The sequence below is a fragment of the Gouania willdenowi genome, chromosome 20, assembly GCF_900634775.1.
Source record: "Gouania willdenowi chromosome 20, fGouWil2.1, whole genome shotgun sequence".
NCBI lineage: Eukaryota > Metazoa > Chordata > Actinopteri > Blenniiformes > Gobiesocidae > Gouania > Gouania willdenowi.
Genome location: NC_041063.1, coordinates 5,769,743 through 5,790,712, shown reverse-complemented (window position 1 = coordinate 5,790,712; position 20,970 = coordinate 5,769,743). Strand labels below are relative to the sequence as shown.

Here is a 20,970-nt window from a genome sequence, read left to right as displayed (position 1 = left end):
CAGAGCACGACCAATCAGGAGGAAGGAGGGACAGCTGAAGGCAAGCATGGAGTAAGCAAAGTGTTTGATGCTTGTTGACAGCTGTATCTGTGTGTGTGTGTGTGTGTGTGTGTGTGTGTGTGTGTGTGTGTGTGTGTGTGTGTGTGTGTGTGTGTGTCTACACCAAAGACTTATAATCCTATACCATGCAAGGTTGCGTGACCGTTCATACCCCACTCCACTCTTTGCTGCTCCACACACCATTTGCCCTAATTGGTCACACCCACTCTCAGCGTCACACACACACACACACGCACACACACACACACACACACCAATGTCCAAATCTCCTCTGTCCATGTCCCCTGGTGATGATGAGTATAAGGATCCTTCAGGGTATAAACGCACACATGCATATATGCGTGCACACATATAACATGCACATATACACACAGCCTAGTAAACATATGGGCGACAGTCACGCGATCCCCCCACCATCACCCCATAACCTTCCCACTTCTAGCCTTGTGAGCACGATGAGCTAATGAACAATAACAAGAAAGAAAGAAAGAAAGAAAGAAAGAACCACCTTTTCACCTTCAATCTCAGACACTAACAAAGATTTCAGCTCATTGTTAAAACCTGCTCAGCAAACTTTGATGTGTTTTCATCAAAATCCCTTCAATAATTCTTAAAACTTTTCATTTTCAGTGTTTTATAGGAGTGACATGGATTCTAATCATTTTAAACCACTATGTCCAGTAAAAACAATCATTTATCAACAAATCTTTAACCAAATCCAGGAAAAGTTGAAGTGAAACTACTATTCAATAGAAAGACAATCTATCTCTTTATTAATCTGATGCTTCATAAATTAATCTCATTCTTTCAAAACTAATTTGAATACTTACAGACCAGTATCACTGCCTTCCCAATTTGCTAAATTATTAATAAAGTTATTTGTGGAAATAAACTATTAAATGACTTGTAATTAATTAATCTCGATTAATCTAATTTCAAGCACACAAAGCAGTTCAGAAGTTAAAGGATAACACATTTAAAGGGATCCTCCACCTTTTTTACAAGTTTAGACTAAAATCTTTGAAATGTACTTATTAGAAGATATATGTCTAACAAAATACACTATTATGCACCATATTCATTTAATTTCCTCCTTAAAATGTTTTTATAATTTAGCAGCTTTTTAGATGATTTAGCAGCTTTTTCAGTCAAAATAACAACGTGTGCTGCTATTGGCTGCTCTAAAACACCAGGAAAAGTTAAAGATGTCGATATGAACCTCTTTTGATTACTGAAAAACATAAAAACAGTTGTGACCAACCAACCAAAAGCATCACAAGTTGTCATTTTGCTGCTCAATGATCTAAAAACCAGTGTCGTGTACATTGCAATATTTTGAGATTGTTATATTTTTCAAATGTTTTGCCTTGTTTCACTTATTGTTTTGAAGTGTTTGGTGACACATATTAGCAATATTTTACCATTGATTTTATTACAAAAAAGAATGATCAGAATTACTTACAAAGCTGGTTTTAGAGACCATACAAATTCATTTTTTATCAAAGCAGGGTTATTAAAATGTAAAGACATAATTTAACTGAAATTGGTTTTTAAACACCAAGTTGCTCGTACGACTTCTGGAGAAATGTGTTTTCTTTTGTCGGTGTAAAGCTGTGGAATGTTTTGAAGGTTTGTTAAAATATTTATCAATTTAAAAAAATGTATAGGGCAAGAAAAATCAGCCAATATTCTTTAGAAAGTCGACTCGTGGGGTGAAAATAGTAAAAATCTGTTTATTAATGGAGGAAGGTTGGTGAGGTTATTAATTATGTATTGATTAAAGCTGATTTCTGGAGTTTCTGAAAAAAGTCTCGATGTCCCGCCCTAAACAGCCTCACTTCCTCCTCCTACCTCTGACAATCTACCAGAAGCCACGCCTCTACTTTTCAGCATGCGCATCGTGGAACATAACAAGGTCGCATCAGGTCACATTGATATATGTCTATGGGTCAGGTAAGAACAATAATTATATTTACCTGTTTGCTGTTGTGACGCACGGCCTTGTTTTCAAGCACAGTTCTGCATTCACTTTGATTGACAGTCTCAAAAACAGGAAGTAGAAGCCTATTGGCTGGGTGATCACGGCGATCGCTTCCATTTGTATAGGGGTCTATAGGACGAAGGAGGGACTTATATACATTCATGTATATGAATGACCACCAGCAGTAGACCATAGTAATAGATTAGTTAGGGATTTTTATGAATTTTAAAAGAATCAAACATAAACATAGATTTCTCAGAAACTCCAGATATCAGCTTTAAATTATAGGGCAGAAATACAAGAATTGAATTGTTCTTACTGATCCTTTATTGTTTCATGTACATCTATGTTGGATTATGTTTTCATGAAAGGAATAAATAAATAAACAAACACATGTACTTAACTCTACATGTCTATATCTATAGCATATACACTTTTTTGTTGATGTGCTCAAGATAACGTGACACTTTAATTTAAATAAAATAATAATAAAGGCAGCACAACAACATGTTTGTTCTGTAAAGCCTCACAGAATTAAAGTCATTATCTGTACCTGTTTATCCTGTAAAGGGTCAAAGGGCGTACGGTGGTGTAAACCCCTCTGGGTGGGACGCCCGTCGATCAAAGGACGAGTTAGGAGCCACCAGCGGGACTTGAACCAGCAACCCCTGCACAGAAAAACATCAACATTACCATTTCAAAGAACTGAACATTCTGTCAACTGTTTAATTATTTCTTTAAATTAATTTAAAAGATATACAAGTTAAAAACATGAATTTATATAGTATTAATTATGGTTTTCTTTGTATAATTAACATCAAACAGAATGTTGTAATTAGCGCTTTATAAATAAAGTTGAATTGAATATGTCATTATATATTATGGGAAACATTTTATTTTATTCATTAATTTCTAATTGATAACTGCAAATAAAAGGCAAATCTGTTCTATTTTAACATGCAGAAATATTTACAGAAACACAACTTCAGTTTAAAGACTACAGTGAACTTAGTGCCTGCAGAGAACATGCAAACTATGCAAACTCCCAGAGAAGTACATTTATCTTCCAGTTTATATTTTTATGTCCATTTTGTTGGTTCAAAGCTTTTTTGTGACAACTTTTAAATCTAGGAATTAAACTTTGAAACATTTTTCAGTATCTTTAAAAATAAATAAATTATATTTGCTTATAAAAATCCTTCCTGATCTATTTGTTGTTGTAATATATGCTTTAGTATGCATGACACAAATGTGTGGCAAAAAGAAGGATAAAAATGTTTTTCGAGGTGAAGAAAACCAAAGCCTAATAAAGGACAAAGGTAAAAATAACATCATTAAGCTTATTATGCATTAAAAAAATGCAACTGTAACTCATTGAATTTAACTTTCGTTATTTTATTTTTTTACTTTATTTTTTATTATATTCACCTTGTCTGCATATGCCGTCACAGGTCAACTCTACATGCAGCACAATCATCTTTATGCAACAGCAATGCATTTTTTAATATTACAAAAAAATAAATACATCTATTTTATTGCATAATTGTGACCATCACCAGCCCTCCCTAAGGAAAAGTAAGAAACACTTTATTATACAGAGGATATTAAAGAGAGGGCAGTGTTACACCTGAGTGAAGGGGAAGGGAACAGGAAAGAGGGAGTCAGGGTCGGACAATGGAAGGGGTAGTGACTCATTAACTAATCTGACTCCAATTAAAAAAGGTTAACCAAACCCTGAAAAAAACTAATTCTATTTGAATACATTATTGTTATTATTATTAATAAAGAACAGAATCCGATGTCATGTCAATAAGTGGCACAACATCTGAAACATGAAGATCTGCAGTCCTCCAGGAGAGAAGAAGAACCTCCCTGACATGAGGCAACTAATTATCATATCAGGTGTGTTTTTATATTTAACTTATTCTTTGAATCTGTTCAACTGCCTTTTCTCCCTAACGTTTAATAACACAAAGAACTAGAATAAAAATGTAAAAAAATACTTCAAAAACACAGAAAGTGGCAACGACAACACAAAGTGACGCCAATTAACACACAAAATACACAATACAAATTCACAAAATGACTCCAAAAACGCACAAAATCGAATCAAATTAACACGAACTACAATAAAAATGCACTAAATGACTCCAAAAAACATACATTTCAGAAAAATACAAATGAAAAGTAAATATACAAAATGTACGGAAGAGGATTAGGGCCACTAGAAAAAAGGGAAAAAAAATCACAAATACAAACCCTATTTATGGTGATCTTCTATTTTGTTTTTTGGTCTGGATTTTTTTTTTCTGGACATTTTTAATTAAAGTTATATTTTTTAATCTGTTCAGCAGCTTTTCCTCCCTGACGTTTGATGATCAAGTGCAGCATTTATAGACGATGGAAACAGTTTAATTCTCAGTGCTTTGCACGTTTAAAGGATGGAAACAGTGTTAAAATAAATAAATGACATACTGTAAGTGCTGGGATGATTGGCCAGGTGATGAATTACTGCAGAAACCTGGAGATTCATGAAGCAGTGATGCAGGCAGCAGCTGACCCTGACACACACACACAATAACAGAGAATTAGATCAATGTACTGGGAAATGCACTAATCTACCCACAAACTACTGTACGTCTCCAACGTTCACACATGGAAATCTACTAAAATTACACTTTCCAAATGCCAGAATAAAAGCTCTGCAGGAGCTCCAGGACTACAAGTGGATGCTCCAATAATTTTCATGTGAGATTAGGGCGAACAAGTACAGTGAGATTAAGGAGTCACTGGCAGCACTGTTTATTTTGGGTTGTGTTCATGCTCCAGTTGACTGATTAATCTGAGAGGGTTAGTCGAGGACAGAGAGAGAGAGAGAGAGAGAGAGAGAGAGAGAGAGAGAGAGAGAGAGAGAGAGAGAGAGAGAGCGCTCTTCTCTGGTCTGATGCTTCAGCCTGCTGGTCAACCAGGAAAAGTACTTCAGATACAGTGTCATCACTTTTTAATCAGGCACTTTCCTGTGTTCCTTACAAATGGACAGACATAGGCAACTGGTGGCCCAGGGGCCACATGCGGCCATTCATCTACTTTTGTACGACCTCAACATGGTGAATGCATGAAATACATTCAAAATCAAACAAAATGATTAAAAACCCACAAAATCGCAAATGAATACACAAAGTGACTCAAAAAACTAAAATAAAAACCCACAAAAAACACAAAATAACAAATTTTACTGCAATATTACGGGAATAAAAAATTTTTAAAAATCCAAAAACCCACAAAATTGCATCGAAAAACTGAGTGACTCTAATAACACACATAACTAGAATAAAAATACACAAAATGATTCCAAAATCCCAAAGAATACACAGTGACTCCAATAATAAAAAACAAACAGAATCAGTTGAGAATCGTGTGATTTTGAACCTTTTAATTTAATTACACTTGGGTGCAGAAACCATTTTAGGTTCCCACCCCACACAGAGCTCTTCATTGTTCACCAGTTCATCTTCCCACCACAGAGCAACAAGTGTCACGTTTCCTGTTTGTGTGAGAAAGTCTTTGTTCTATCAAAACCACAGGTTCGGCATCTTCTCCAACTGGTCAGATCACATCAGCACCGTGTGTGTGTGTGTGTGTGTGTGTGTGTGTACCAACATGAGTGACATTCAGTCTGAGTCCCACACAACGGGAATAATATCCCTCTGCAGGGAGAAAGTAATGAGTAACATCACTCTCTCATTATTCCACCTTTAGTCTCTGCGTGTTGTGAGCTGGTTTGTAATGAACTACGAGTGTAATCAGAATAAAGCAGTTAATAATTAAGAAGAGCAGCCCAGCCATCCACACCCACAGGAACGTATTGAGGCCCTTAAACTCCAGGAGGTAAGCAGGGCCCAGCCACAGAGCCTGTGAGCACAGAAAACACATCAGAGCTGATTCTACGGAAAGAAACGCTTCAAACTGTAAATTTAAATCATGTTTGATCACCTGAGCAGAGAACCAGAGCAGCAGCAGCATCAGCCCCTCCCTCACTGACAGGTGGAGGTGAGGGAGGATCAGAGGCAGTAAACACAGGTACCACAGGAAGTACTGCACAAAAAGAGAGGGAGGAGTAAAGTGTAAGAGTATAGAAATACTAATACTGTAGAGGTGGTAAAATAAAACTGCAGTGTGAAAAATATGCGTAAACATACTTACTCTGGGTATGACCTTCCCAACTCCTCAATATAACATATACATAAACAATCTGCGGTGCAATAGCGTGTGTGGAGTTTTTTAAAACATCTGACCCTTCTCACGATACAACTCATAACACTCAAAAATTGTTTATAAAAGCAGACATGAGCAACTGGCGGTCTGAAGTAAACGCACAAAATTAATCAAAAAACCCCAAAGAAGACAAAGAAAAAAAAAAAAAAAAATTCAAAATGACAACAAAAATACAAGGCAGGAAAAACTAAAAATTATTCCAAAAACACAGAATGACTCAAACACACAAAACGCCAACAAATATAAACAAAATGACACCAAAAAACACAAATAATTGACTCCAAAGAAACATAATGACTGCAAAAACACACAAAATGACTCAAAAAACACAACATCTATCTATAAAAGCAAGGAATATCTGTCTGTGTGTGTGTGTTCCTTAAATATCTCTGAGAATCAGGCTCAGATTGAGGTGAGACTTTCAACATGGCTGCTGCTTGGTTCAAAGGTGTGCAACGTCAGATTTGTTTGGACTACAATGATAGCGTTATTTAAATATTTCATAAAATTGTCTTAAATGCAGCTTTGCAAAACAGCTCAGTGTTGACAAGTAGTCATTGCAACTCATAATTCAAGTTGAAAGCTGCATAGAATCTACAGGAGTGACTCCACAAAGGGCTTTTAAATTACGACTAAAGTGGGTCTAATATCCTAAAAAACACCCCGTAAATATTGACCAGCAGGTGTCCTCAGTGAGCAATGTTTGTAACTAAGGTGAGTAATAATAACAATAATAATAAATCATAAAAATAGGCTTTCACTATATATATATATATATGTAGTCTACATTACAGTGCTAAATATTATGCTCGGCACAGTTCATTTGACTTGCGCGCACACCTCTGACAGCAAGCTGCAGCTGTATGCTAGCCTATTTTACAGTGCTAAACATTAAACCTCCCACTTTTCTATAACATTACATACCGCACTAGTAGCTCCAAAAACACACAAAATGACCGAAATACACAAAATGACACAAAAAAAACACAAATCATTGACTCCAAAATTAATGTAATGACTGCAAAAACACACAAAGGACAGAAAAATACACAAAATGACTCAAAAAACACACAAAACTTTATATAAGATGACAAAAGCTCACAAAATGACACTCAGGAATACACATAATTGACTCCGAAAGAAACAAAATGACTCCAATGTACTTTAATCATTTCAATGATCTATTTTGTTGTGTTTTTGAGAATTTAACTATCTGTGCATCAACATAGACACTCCTGAGGGGTATTCCATAAAGCGGGTTATGTTCAAACTCTGAGTATGTTCAGGCTCAAATGAGTATCCCATTCCAAAAAGCGAGGTATGTGCTTCTCTGAGTATGTTACCATGGTAACATTGTCCATGAACTAAACCTGGTCGCTGGCAGGTTTTATCAAAGAAACCCTGGGTTTCTACCTGGCTCCGCCCACCTGAACACCGTTTCTGAACACTTTAATAAACCTTAACACTTTTCTCTGAAACACATTAGTAACATCACACACCACAGATGTGTTCACGTCATTAATAATGTTGTTTGCTTTAAGTTTTGTTTTGTTTTTTGTGCAAACGGTAGTTTTCTTTCTAACATTGTGGATACAGATCATTAAGTGAAAGACACTGAGAGGTTGATCTGCATTAAAACATCTGCTGACGTCTGTAGTAAAGTTCACTGAATACAAACCTGTGGATAATATAAAGGAGGAGATGATCATTTAAATAAATCCACTTTTAAGGCTCGATTGTTGTTTTATATTGTTAGACAGTTAAATCTGTAGATCATACGTCTTTGAAGTTATGATGGCGCAGAGAATTGTGACGCTTCGCTTGAAAGTGACGAGTTGCGGGTTCGCGTCCCCCTTCAGTGTTTTTTTATGACATTGTTTAGGACGTTGAGATGACTCTGGCGACAATATTACATAAAAAACCAATATAAATGATGCGATATCAAGCGGCATTTACTGTCTTTATATCCAGTGTAACGGGAGGGCTCTCTATGTAGCATCCTATGCAGCTGCCACGTCTCCTCAGACACATTTTATTCATATTATTCACCGCTCGTCACGTCACTGAAGCAATAAAGTGATGAAGTGACCAAAAAGTGTGACTAATTATGGGTGGTTTAAGCCACTATAGTCACTGAAGACTGAACACACCTTTAGAACAGGCTCATATTCATCAAACACCAGCTTTTTTCACCCATTACGGTGAATAAATCACTATTTTCCATTTGGTTGCCATGGCAGCTCGATTAAATCTCTGATCCATTGATGATGGCTTTTTATCGCGCGTGCACGTAAGTAACCCCAGGTTTACATACTCAGGGTTGATTGACCCACTTCATACCAGCTGTAATGGAATCAGATACCCAGAGTTTACCATCGCGGGGTATGTTGACCCAGAGTTTGTTAACCCTCCTTTATGGAACACCCCTCTGTAAACAAGTCCCCTACAAATAAAAGCACATAATCTTTTTAGTCTTTACTTTTTAATGTTTTCCCTTGATATTTATTTATTTATTTATTTCATGTCTGCAGCCAACTTAAACTAGTCTGTGACCCAATTTAGGCCCTGACCCACGAGTTGTGAACCAACATACACGTGTGTGTATGACTGCGGGTGTCAGTCATTGTCTAGTAATTAGTTCAAACACACACACTCATTATGACAATTACACAGATTGAAAAAAAAAAACGTTTAAATGACATATTGTTGTTACCTGTGAGGTGCAAACTTTGTTGAAGGAGACAAAGATGGCTGTGTGGAGGAAACAGGTGAAGGCCAGGTGACGGTGGAAGGCCAACGAGGCAACGCAGAGTAAACTCAACTGTGGAAGGAAAGCTGCAAGACCCAGTAAACAGCTCCACCTGCTGTCTGAACACAGGTATAGCAGCAGAGATTTAGCATGAGACAGATTTAGGAAAATAATACCAGTGAAGCTCAATACATTATGTTCTTTTTATGTTTGCACTTTTTAATACTATAATAAAAAAAAAGTTATTTTACAATCACTGAGAATAATTATAAACACATTTAGTGATTGTTTCACAGTGACTTTACCACAACAGATGTTTTAATAGCTTTATTTTTATTCCTAAACTAGTTACTGGCAAGGTTTTCTCTCGTGAACTTTTGTTCTTAATGTTAAGAGTGTAAAAAGCAGACGTGGGAAACTGCTGGTCTGGGGGCCTTGGTCTTACTTTGTGCAGCCCCCCACAACAAATCCCCACAAATGCTGTCATTCAAGACATTTGAAGGTAAAGGAATATAAAACTTAACATGATATACAAAAGAAAATGACAAAACGACAAAAAACACATAAAATTAGTAAACAGACCCACAAAACAAAAAATTAGTAAACAGACCCACAAAACAAAAAAAAAAAAACATTCTCAAAATCACAATAAAATGCCTTCAAAAAACACAAACACAAAGAAAAGAACAACAAAGGCACACAAAACGATCAGAAAGACACTTAAAACAACAACAAAGATACAAAAAATGACTCAAAAACACACAATAAACAACAGAACTACACAAAATGACTAGAAAGACTCACCAAAACAACTTGGATACCAAAAAACTAAGTTCAAAAACACAAAAAATGACACCAAAGAAACACAAAATTACTTCAGACAAAAAAAGCTAGAACAAAAAAACACAACCCTTTGTAGTTTCCTGTGTTAATGCTCATTAACGCTCATTATTCTAATGCTGACAGGAATGTTCATAATGTGACCCTCGGATCAGAAACAATCACATTTTTGCAGCCCTGCTAAGATAAAAGTTGCTCTTCTCTGATGTAGAAGCTGAAGATTGATGTTTAAAGAGGGGGTATCATGTCTTTTTCAAACACATATTACGATTCTATAGTATACTCAAAATACAGCAAATATCAAGACATTTCCCTCTGTAGCAACACTTTCATGACGTTTCGATTTCTGTCTGACACCCCCATGAAAACCCCCCTTCAGTATGTCATCCCAACATTCATGGAAGCTGTTTATTTCTGTGATAAGATACATAAATACATACAAAAAAACCTATTTATTCATTATTTAACATTTCCTAGCACAGGGGTGCTTATCTTGTGTGTGTGTGTGTGTGTGTGTGTGTGTGTGTGTGTGTGTGTGGTGACGGGAGAGAGAGGGCTGATCACTTCTTTTTTTACAGTTCAAATGATCAACTTACAGAGTTACTAAAAGAGGAGTTCACTCAGAATGTAGGCTTATTCAAGAAATTAATCGCTCTAATTTTGCCCCCTAATTTGAGGAAGTGCAGCCTCTCACTGTAGCGGGAGGGAGGGGCTGCAATTTTGGCTCTACAGACATTGATGGACGGGGGATTTGTCGCTTGAAGTCGCGTCATTGTCATTGATTTTCAATGTAATCTTGTCACTTCAGTCGCGCTCAATGTCATCGCACCTTTATCCTGGTAATTGGTGGTTGAAATGTGTGCCTCACGCCCAATGCGTGAGACTTGAGAGCTTTACCATAGAATGGTTATCAAAGTGAGGAATGCTAACTGAACAACGTTGAGTTACAGTATCGCTTACCCACGCTGCTGGCGCTGCCTACTCTAAAGCAGTAGTCCTCTTTAGAGTAGGGATCGCATTGCTTTTTAGTGTCAGTCTACTTATTAATCCACTTTAAAAAAAAAAAGAGACATAGTCAACATCCCACGCCAAAAAAAATGGAAAAAGGGCAATAACTCCAGAAAACAAAATTGCGCGCTTCTCATTTTCAAACTCCATCAAGGTATTGACATCCTGAAGCCACACACAGAATTCAGTTATCCTATCTTAAACAGTTTCTCAGAAAAGCTGTCCCTTTTAACTCAGATGGAGCTCAAACCTATAACTCCCTTCCACACTTTGTGGCGGGGGATAATAAGCTCTTGTTTTGAAAGCAGTCATCTGAAAAGTGCCAAAAGTATTTAAAATAAATTAAAAAAAAGCTAAATCTGCAGAGGCGGGTGCTGTGGGCTGAACTGAGGAAGAGAACATAGGAGGGGCCTTGTCCCCAGGCGGGGATGAGGCCCCGCCTCCCTCGTTTGAAGTAACGAGCAAAACAGCAGGAAAATGGCTGCTGGCAGGAAATTTAAAGAATACTCAAATATGCATGAATCACCCCGAGCAACATGGTATGTTTTTCAGGCGGGAATGATACACTAACATAATATCAAGCTTGAAAATGTGATTTTTATATGATACCTCCCCCTTTCAAAGAAAGTTTACATATTAAATACTAAACTGTGATGTAAAATGATAAACAGGAGATACTAAGTGATTATAGAGAGAAATCAAACACCTGCAGTGAGGTAGAGCATGTAGAAATATGGAGAGAAGTTGTGTCTGATGTCACGTCTGGTCAGGTGATATAAATAGGTCTCATAAAGGAACTCCCAACCGTACCTGAGAGAATCAACACACACACATGTACACACAGATTATTGGGACATTTCCAGAAAATAATGCTAGCAATGCAAATAATCAATGTTCAACAACAACATGCAAAAGCCTACTTTGAAAAACTATTCTAATGATAATAAATGCAGAGGTGTGTACAGGAGTCACATGACTTAGACACGACTTGACAAAATCATGAAGGACTCGACTTGCAACTCAACTTAGATTTGAAAACAAAAGACTTGTGACTTAAGTCAGACTTCAACCTGACTCAGGAACACGACTTCTTACCCTTCCATGACAAAATATTTTATAAAATACAATTATTAGAATTAATGATCAATAAGTCTGCTCAAACCTCTGTGGGATGACACTCTGCCATCTGAAGACAAACCGTACTTTGATTGACAGGTCCACCTTTAAACAAACTGACAGCCAATCAGAAAGCAGCTGAAAACATCAAGCTAGGCTAAGACATATGTGCACTAGCAGAGAACATTCTTCCAAGAGTGTAAACCTTTGGATTTGAAGGTTATAATGTGATTAATAAATTATTTGGAAAAAATTATACCTGGTTCTACTTCCCAGTTTGATTATGGTTTGTTTGGTTAACAGAGAAACTGGGAATGTTTTAATCTAAAACAATGCTGGATTGTCTTGTTTAGAAAAGCATTATGTCAGATTATATCACTATTTTTTGACAAATATGTATGAAACATGTTCATTTGTTTTGTGTTTTGCTTTTCAAAACATTTTAGATGTTCATATTTTATTATGTATTCATTACATTTATAACCTTTAAAAAAAAAAAAAATCAACAAGAACGTTTCTCACTGGGTTCATGCTAAATTTCTCTAGGAAATACAAATGAAATATCAATTTTGATAATGTGAGCCAAATGTTGAAGACTTAAAGCCTTTGATGAATATCAATCCACCTGAAAAAATTGCAATGATGAGAAAAATATTGTGTAATTTGTAGGGATGTATGGATATATCCTAAACTGTCAAAAAATGTATGCAAATAAGAGGGGATTAAATGGATAGTATGTGCATCAATACTCTTATTAAACAATAGGGGGTGCTGGGACTGTTTTAGGGCCGCTTGTTTAGATGTTAGTCTCTGCAGGAAAAAGAAAAATATGTAAATTCCAAGCCAGGAACATAACATTTTTATTATACTGTATATGTTTAAATAAAAATAAAAATATATGTAATTGTTTAACTTTGCATGGTGATAAAGAAATAAGCAGTGTGTTCATGTGTTCTAACAGTTCAAACGGTTTGTAAAAAGGTTATAAGAAGAAAATATATTAGTTACATTTTTGTTTTTGACAATTTAAATAAGAATCTGTATTTTGACTAATCTGTTTTTTCTCTATTTATTCAAATTGAAAAGAGTTAAAGTACGTCATTAAATCCCAATCTTTGATTTGAGTTTCTCTTTAAAACCCCTACTAACCACCTGAAATAATTGCAATTAAAAGAAAAATGTTGTGTTATTAATTTGTGCATTAGGTCAACAGTAAATGGAGAGCAGATCTTCCTGAAGATGGAATCAGTTTCTCTCACATGTGATAGAAAAGCGCTGAGAGTGAGCAGAAAACGCCTCCGGCCACGCTGGCAAACAGCAGCAGATCTTTGTTGAAGAACCCTCTGATGAATCTGATGAGGCTCTTCCATCTCCTCTCGCCCCCCTCTGCTGTGGGGGCTGATCTGTGCAGGGACAGGGCGATGGGCAGGGCGTACGTCACAGGGTAGATCTTCATGTGCACGGACAGGCCGTAGAACAACGCCGCCAGCGTCAGACGCCGAGCTGCAAGAGAACACAGACGTGAGAGCTGATACGTGCACACTGGACACATACGTACACGCTCCAGCCATACGTGGAGTTTGCAGGGCCAGCGGGAGCATCGCCCCTCCAGAGATCAAAACTTTTCATTACAGTTTTCCCAAACTCATTTGAAAAAATACAATTCATAATATAATGTACATCAGTGTTTCTCAAATGTGGGTACATGTACCTCTAGGGGTACGCAATGGCACTATAGGGGGTACTCAGAGAGAGGGAAATTAAAAAATGAAAGCATTAAAAATATGGGGTTTTATAATAATGACACCAAAAACATACACACTAAGAGAGAAAAATACTTGCTATCACCAGCAACACACTAAACAACAATAAAGACACACTAAATGAGAGAAAAACACACATGATCACTACAAAATACACCAAAATAACAGAGAAACATACAAAACAACACTAAAAACACACACTGAGAGAATCATTTAAATAATACCAACAACAAACAAAAATGACAACAAAAAACACAAAATGATGATAGAAAAGATCTAGATTAGAACATGAACTGAATATATAAAGGTTAGTCTTGGTCCCACATCAGGAGGAAGATGACCAGAAATTAAATCAACTTTAGAAATAAATCAAAGTCTAAATACTATTTATTCACTTATTTACAAAATGAAATTCTTTAAAATGTGCGTCGTCACTCATTCATTCCATCATTATGCTGTTATCGTAGTCGGACATAAGGGGGACTTGGATTCTAAAGTAAAAAAAAGGGGGTACATGTGCCAACAAACTTTGCGAACCACTAATGTACATAAACAAATATCTTAAGTGCCATAAAACACAGTGATTGTACAAAATACTGTATATATGAATTATTTTGAAAATACAAGTTATCTTTTGGCGCTCAAGTCATGCGACTTGGTTCTTCTTCTGTTGCTCAATTCTTCTTCACAATGTAAATAGTACCGCAGCAAAAACAAAGCAGATTTTATCATGTATTTATAATATTAATCTAAAAATGGTGATTTTTAATGATACGGTTCAACCTCAAAGAGATTCAAAAAAAAAAAAGGAGAAATCAGGGCGGAGCTGCTTTTTTTTATAAATAGGACGTTACATTATTATTTTCAGCAGTTTTACTGTGTTTTAGATTAAATGCTGGGATTCTTTGGATTTTTAATGTCTGAGGAAGAGTTTGATACGACTTTAGATGGAATATATGGATTCAGTAAGACATGGCATCGCTTTAAAGGTGAGGAGGCCATTTTTTTGACAAAATAATTGAGTGTGTTTAGTGTTTACTGTGATGTTATGTCTTAGAATAGTTTATATAGTTAAAAAAGGAAAATTCTAAGCCAGGGTCCCCAACCTTTCTGAGACTGTGAGCTCCTTCATAGGTACAGCATAGTCCAAAGAGCTACAGGTGACAAAAGCACTTCTTAAGTCCTAAATTTTCACGTTTCACTTTATTTAGAGCTTAAAAATGTGGGAAATGTTGAGGTTTCAACATGAAACACTTTATTTCGCCTAATTTATGCATTTGTTTAATCTTTATTATATTTTATAGAAAATCCACCTTGAATTTTTGAAAATATTTCTTATATATATCATATTATATACAACATACACAAGATTTGCAACATTTGAAAACATTTGTCACAATTTTCAGTGGAAATAAACATTAATTAAACAACGTAATCAGCAGTATTTAACTTAACTAATGATAACTACATCTCTGTGTATTTATCTGAGTGAGTCCTGGAAAGCAAATCAGATAATAGATGGAGCTCATTGGTGACTACAGCTCCTGAGGGCCTCTCACATGGTCCATGAGGGCCACCTGGGGCCCCATGTTGGTGACCCCTGTTCTAGGCTATCATATGATACTTGTGATGTGCTCCAGCCTTACTTTCCATGCAGAGCAACGTGCTGAGGACCAGAGCGGACAGGATGGACTCTGCGTTTCCTCGGCTGGACACTCCCATTGGCAGTGGGTTGAGGAGCCATAAAGAAGAAAACCTGCAGGCAGTCTGAACAGAAACCACAAGAAAAACATTCTAAACACATCCGGACTATGGCTGCAAAGGGGCGGAGCCTTTCTCATAAATGATCACAGGAAATTAATCTTTGGAATATAAAAAATATAAACTTTTCATTGAAATTATTTATTGGAATCAACTGGAAATTGAGAGTAACTTTAAAAAACAAAACAAATGGTGATATTTTAGATGATGCTAAAATATAATTTAACATATATAGTTATAAGACACATCAAAGTGATCAGCAGACTCCTCTGAAGAAGACTGACAGTTGACACTTGAAACATGTCAGGAGATCAAAAAAAATGTACTAAAAAAAGTTGAATGAATAAAAGAAAAACAAAATTAAATTGCTAGAATTATATTTCAACCTTCAATTTAGAAAATGTTCCCTTTAATTCCAATGGAAAGTTTCCATCTTTTAAGATTCCTGGACTTTTGTTACTCTAGCCAAATATTAAGTTTTTTTAAATTGTTTTATTTTGAACAGATGCTTCTATTTATTTACATTTGTATATGTTACAGTTATTTAAATTTCCTGTTAATTCAAATAAATAATTTCAATGAAAAGTTTATATTTTGGGATTTTCCCCAAAGTTCCTGTGAAAATTTCTAGGATAATGTTATTTATGTATATACATTTCTGGCCCTTTTCTAATCCTAATTCAGACTAAATAAAAAGGCCTCATAGATCAATGTATTCCCGCCCCTTCATGATCAGATACTAGGATCCCCACAAGCAAACCTCAGATTGAAGACCTTGCAGGCAGAGTATTCTGTAAATGATCATTCCTGACAGGACGTCACACACAACAAAGAGGATTTTTCCAAACACAGCAGTGAAGTAGACGTTTGGGGTCAGAAGCCAGGCCAGAAGAGGAGTGTAGCGGTACGTCGACCTGTTGTATGGAGACTCTCCCTGAAGAATTACAAAACAAATATCAACGTAAAAATAAATATTATGTTTGGACTGTTTGATTCCTTGTTAGATCAATAGATGCACTGTATTTATTATACACAAAATGACTCAAAAAACACCCATAATGATGGAAAAATATACGAACGGAAAACAGAAATACAAAAGACGACTAAAGAACACAGGAAAATAGCTGAAAATATTCATAACGGCAACAAATGTACACAAAATGACTCGAAAGCACATAAAATAAAAAAAATCAATCAAATACACAGGTACACATAAAACAAGAATAAAATACACAAAATGACTCCAAAAACACACAAAAAACCTACAGAAATAAGGAAAATACAAAAATTGTTAGAAAAAATTACAAAAATGACTTCAAATAAGCATAAAGTGAGAAAAAAATGCACAAAATAAATCCAAACACACACAAAACAACAAATGACATGTGAATTGAGAAAAAAAAAAAAAAACACTTTCAATGACTCCAAAAACACATAACAGAAATAAAATCCACAGTAATAAGGAGCAATACACAAAATGACTTCAAATATGCATAAAGCGAGAATAGAAAATACAAAATAAATCCAAACAGACACAAGGCAACAGATGATACATTCATTGAGAAACAAAAATATACAAAAATGACTTCAAGAACACATGAAACAACAACAAAAAACAGCCAGAGATCATTTAATTTCAATCTTTCAAATTTAAATGTATCTTCTTTGGATTACTGCTTACTTTTACATTAAAATAATAATAATTAAAAACAAAAACAAAAAACAAACAAACAAAAAACTATACAAGCGCTTATTCTATGAGTGTATTTTGTTGTTGTTGTCTTTTTAAGTACTTGTGACTTTGTTTAATGTGTTATTTATGTATTGTCAGAACATTTTTGTATTTCCAATAAAACCAGAACTTGTTTGTGAGCTACTTCCTGTCTTCCCCAGGAGCAAATGCAACATTGTAAAAGAGATGATCAATCTAAATGTAATTCTACTGGTAAAATAACGTTGTATTACCTGTGTGATGAAGCTCGCAGCATCAGTGAACACATGGTAATCTATATCAGTGTATTTCACCTCCATTCTGCTGTCCTGGTACTGTCCATAAGCTATCAGAAACAACCGTAGACTCAGCGCTAACAAACACAACAAACTGTGAGGCTGTGTTAGTCTCTCCATTTCTGATAAGCAACGCAATAAAAACTTTGCTAGTAAAACAAACTATTCTCATCTATGTTTCATCGGAAAACAGCTTTAAATCCACCGCAGACTCTAGAATCTCGGACACGGTTGTTTTCAAATGTGACAACCGGAAATAGTTATATTGACGTCATCGTCAGATAAACAGTGGGAAGAGCCACCTGCTGCCCTGGAGGAGGTACTGCAACTGTGTATTATAAACTATTATTATAACATTTTAAATTAATACTTCTTCTCACGGCTTTTTGGTCACGCATTTAGATTTGTTTTTTTTTCTGTTTCGTTGTAATACATGTTTTCCCCAACTATATTTTATTGTATACTGTATGTTTACTTAATGATACATTTATTCTGTAAATAAACCACCACAAAGGAATGGCTTCAATGCGTCCAACTCATTATTTATTTATTTATTTATTTATTTCGAACGAAGTTTTAAAAAAATAGATCAAAACGAAACCGAATACGAATACAATCTCAACTGAAATCTCTATAAAATAGAAATAAAAAGTCAAACAAATCAGTGTGTTATACTGAAATTGACTTTTTATTTATTTATTTAAAGGGACAATGCATATTAATAAACATATAAATGTAAATATGCCAGAATTAGCTAATGGGTACTTTCCTTCTGTAGTCCCTGGCAGATCAAGAAAATACAAAGACCAAAGTACAACATTAAAGACAAAAAAATCATACAGATCATCCACACAATTAAACTTAAACATAAACCACAAGGATAGTGGTCAGTGGTCATATGTTTGGTTCCCCTTCAGCCAACATTTTTTATGAAGATTTCTTTTAAGGTTTGTTTATTTGTTTTTGTTTTCATCTATTTTTATTCGTTCATTCAAAATAAATAAATGAAATAAATGTATTGTTCTGTCAAACTGCCTGTGAGCTGCCTTTCACCCTCCTGCTAAGCAGGGGAGGGGCCTTGTGGAAGCCCCTCCCACATGTGAGTGTGCACACCTGATTCTTTTAATCACAAACCACTGAAACCAGCCACTGTGGGAGCATTGAGGCAATGGCAGTGCATGGCTCAGAGAAGAAAGTTCTGCTTCCTCAGCTGGGACTGAACTTTGTGCAAAAACTCTTATTATGAATGGATGGGCAGCTGGTTAGCACCTACTGTACATAACCACAAGCATAAAAAACTTCTGTTAGTTGGACAATTCATTTAAAATAGACAGGAAACGGATTGACATTGTTTGGCATTGAAAAAATTAAGTTGAATGCATTTTTTTTTCTTCTTAATTTATTTGTAAAGTTTAGCAAATTGTTTACTGGTTACTGGCAAATGCAAGGATTATTATTGAGTTTGATGCGTTTAATTTAAAGGGTTATCATGTTTATTTCCAGTGCCATGTTAACTGCAGAGATAAGCTAAGATACAATGGTTACAAATATTTGGTTAAATAAGTAAGTGAAAAATGTTTTACATTGTTAAAAATGCTGTGGTTTAAAAATACCTGAGTTAAAAGTACTAAGTTAACTTTAACAATCTGATTTTGTTAAAGAATTTAGTTAAGAAGGATGAATAAATATTTGATTTGGTTTGGTTCTTTGTTAAAACTGGGCAAATGGATACCAGACAAAGATGTTAAAATACCAATAAATTAATATGTTGGGTAAGAATAAAAGGGTGATAAGCTAAATTTAATTTCAATTCACAAATGGTTGTCTAATTGGTTTTGGACTGTGTATTTCTTTTTGAGGTTTTTCACCTGAACTGATGTTCTGACCCACAGAAATTACGTTAAATTAAAAAAAAAGAAAAAGTAATTGAAGGTCTGGTTCATTGAGTGAAGTCCAGGAATCCCCATCCAATACAGAGCAGTTCCCTCAAGTCAGGAACAGCACAAAAATTGAGATTGACTTGACATGTATAATTACTCCTACTACAATTTTGCAGACAGTAAAGATTCCAAGAAAAAGATAAATTATTAGGTATAATAGGTGAAAAACATGTTTTCCAATTTCAGTCCTTTAAAATGAATGGGAGGATGTGTGTGTGTGTGAATGAATGAATGAGGGGTGGGTGGGTGGGTGAGGAGGGTTTAGGATAAAGAATAGTAGAAGTACATTATTATTATATCAGTAGAGTACGTAGGGATGGGATTCTAAAAGCTTCTGCTTCCTTTCAGACACATTAAATGCTTTATTTATTGGTTATATGGCATTATAGATTAGTATACCCTTGAATTCAATTGTTGCTTTGTTTTGTCATTTTATTTGTCCAAAATGAATGAATGAATAAAACATTTCACATCTATAATAACAACACACACACACGTACAAATTGGTGAAAGTTGTAAATCTGTTGCACATATGGTTGATTTGTTGTGAATTTTCATATTTCTAATTGGCCTGTTTTTGCAGCTGATGCACTCTGGGAGGGGACTGGGGATTCATGGGAAATTTGGTGATTGTTCGCGCGTGGGAAATAAGTTTTTTTGGAAGAAGAAAAGAAAGAAAGAAGAACATGCAGGAAAACATGTCTTTGTTTTCATTTCTTTGATGAATGTGACACACATTTAACCACCTGTTTAATATTTGTGATATCCTCCCATTACATGTAGCTGTTGCTATTGTTTTTTGTTTTTTTTCCCAGGAGGGTAATTCCCTGTTTTCTGTCCACCTGATTTCATAAATGAAAATGTTTTTTGTTTTTTTTAATTGTTATTATTTTTATTGTTGTTGTTGTTGTTGTTGTTATTGTTGTTATTAGTTAATTTGTGTTTTTTTTTTTTTTTGTTTGAAGATTGTGTTCTTGTTTTCTAAAAACAAAATAAATGGTCAAAATTACAATGTTCAGTTCATCATTAAGACCGCCACTGCCACTGAAATTTAAGGATTCCTGGATGAGGACCAGAGAACCATACACAGAGTTAGCTAGTGGTCAAAAGTGTTCATTACAGTTTTCCTAAATTCCTTAGAAAAAATACATTTCTTAATATAACGTACATAATATAAACAAATGTTAAGTGCCATAAAACAGCATGTATTCCTTTTAGTTTCATGTCACAGATGTTAGTTCTACCTCAGTTGTGTAATATATAATTCAATTCAACTTTATTTTTATAGCGCAAATTACAACAAAGTCATCTCAATGCGCTTAAAGTATAAAGTTTGTAGAAAGAAAGAAAGAACCCAACAAGAATAAGTTTTCACTGAAATGGTTCCAAACATTTGAGACTTTAGGTTGGTTCTTCTTCTGTTGCTCAATAATTCTTCACAATGTAAATGGTGAAGCGACACTGCACGAT

At 35.2% G+C, this 20,970-nt stretch overlaps 1 protein-coding gene across 2 annotated transcripts; it reads right to left on the bottom strand.

Annotated features, from left to right (window-relative positions):
* Positions 1-129: 129 nt before the first annotated feature.
* pigm (phosphatidylinositol glycan anchor biosynthesis, class M) lies at positions 130-17,802 on the bottom strand. 2 transcript variants are annotated; one of them, XR_003672507.1, is made up of 9 exons: positions 17,519-17,802; positions 16,314-16,487; positions 15,439-15,559; positions 13,289-13,532; positions 11,620-11,723; positions 9,030-9,184; positions 6,035-6,136; positions 5,666-5,953; positions 130-157 (listed from the first exon to the last, which is right to left on the bottom strand). XR_003672507.1 is itself a non-coding variant. In XM_028434084.1 (8 exons), the coding sequence occupies exons 1-8, from the start codon at positions 17,678-17,680 to the stop codon at positions 5,786-5,788; spliced, it is 1,230 nt and encodes a 409-aa protein (XP_028289885.1). In that variant the 5' UTR covers positions 17,681-17,802; the 3' UTR covers positions 5,460-5,785. The 2 variants fall into 2 exon arrangements, 1 of the variants encoding a protein (XP_028289885.1); XM_028434084.1 differs by lacking the exon at positions 130-157 and having other exon boundaries at positions 5,460-5,953.
* Between the last annotated feature and the right edge of the window lie 3,168 nt (positions 17,803-20,970).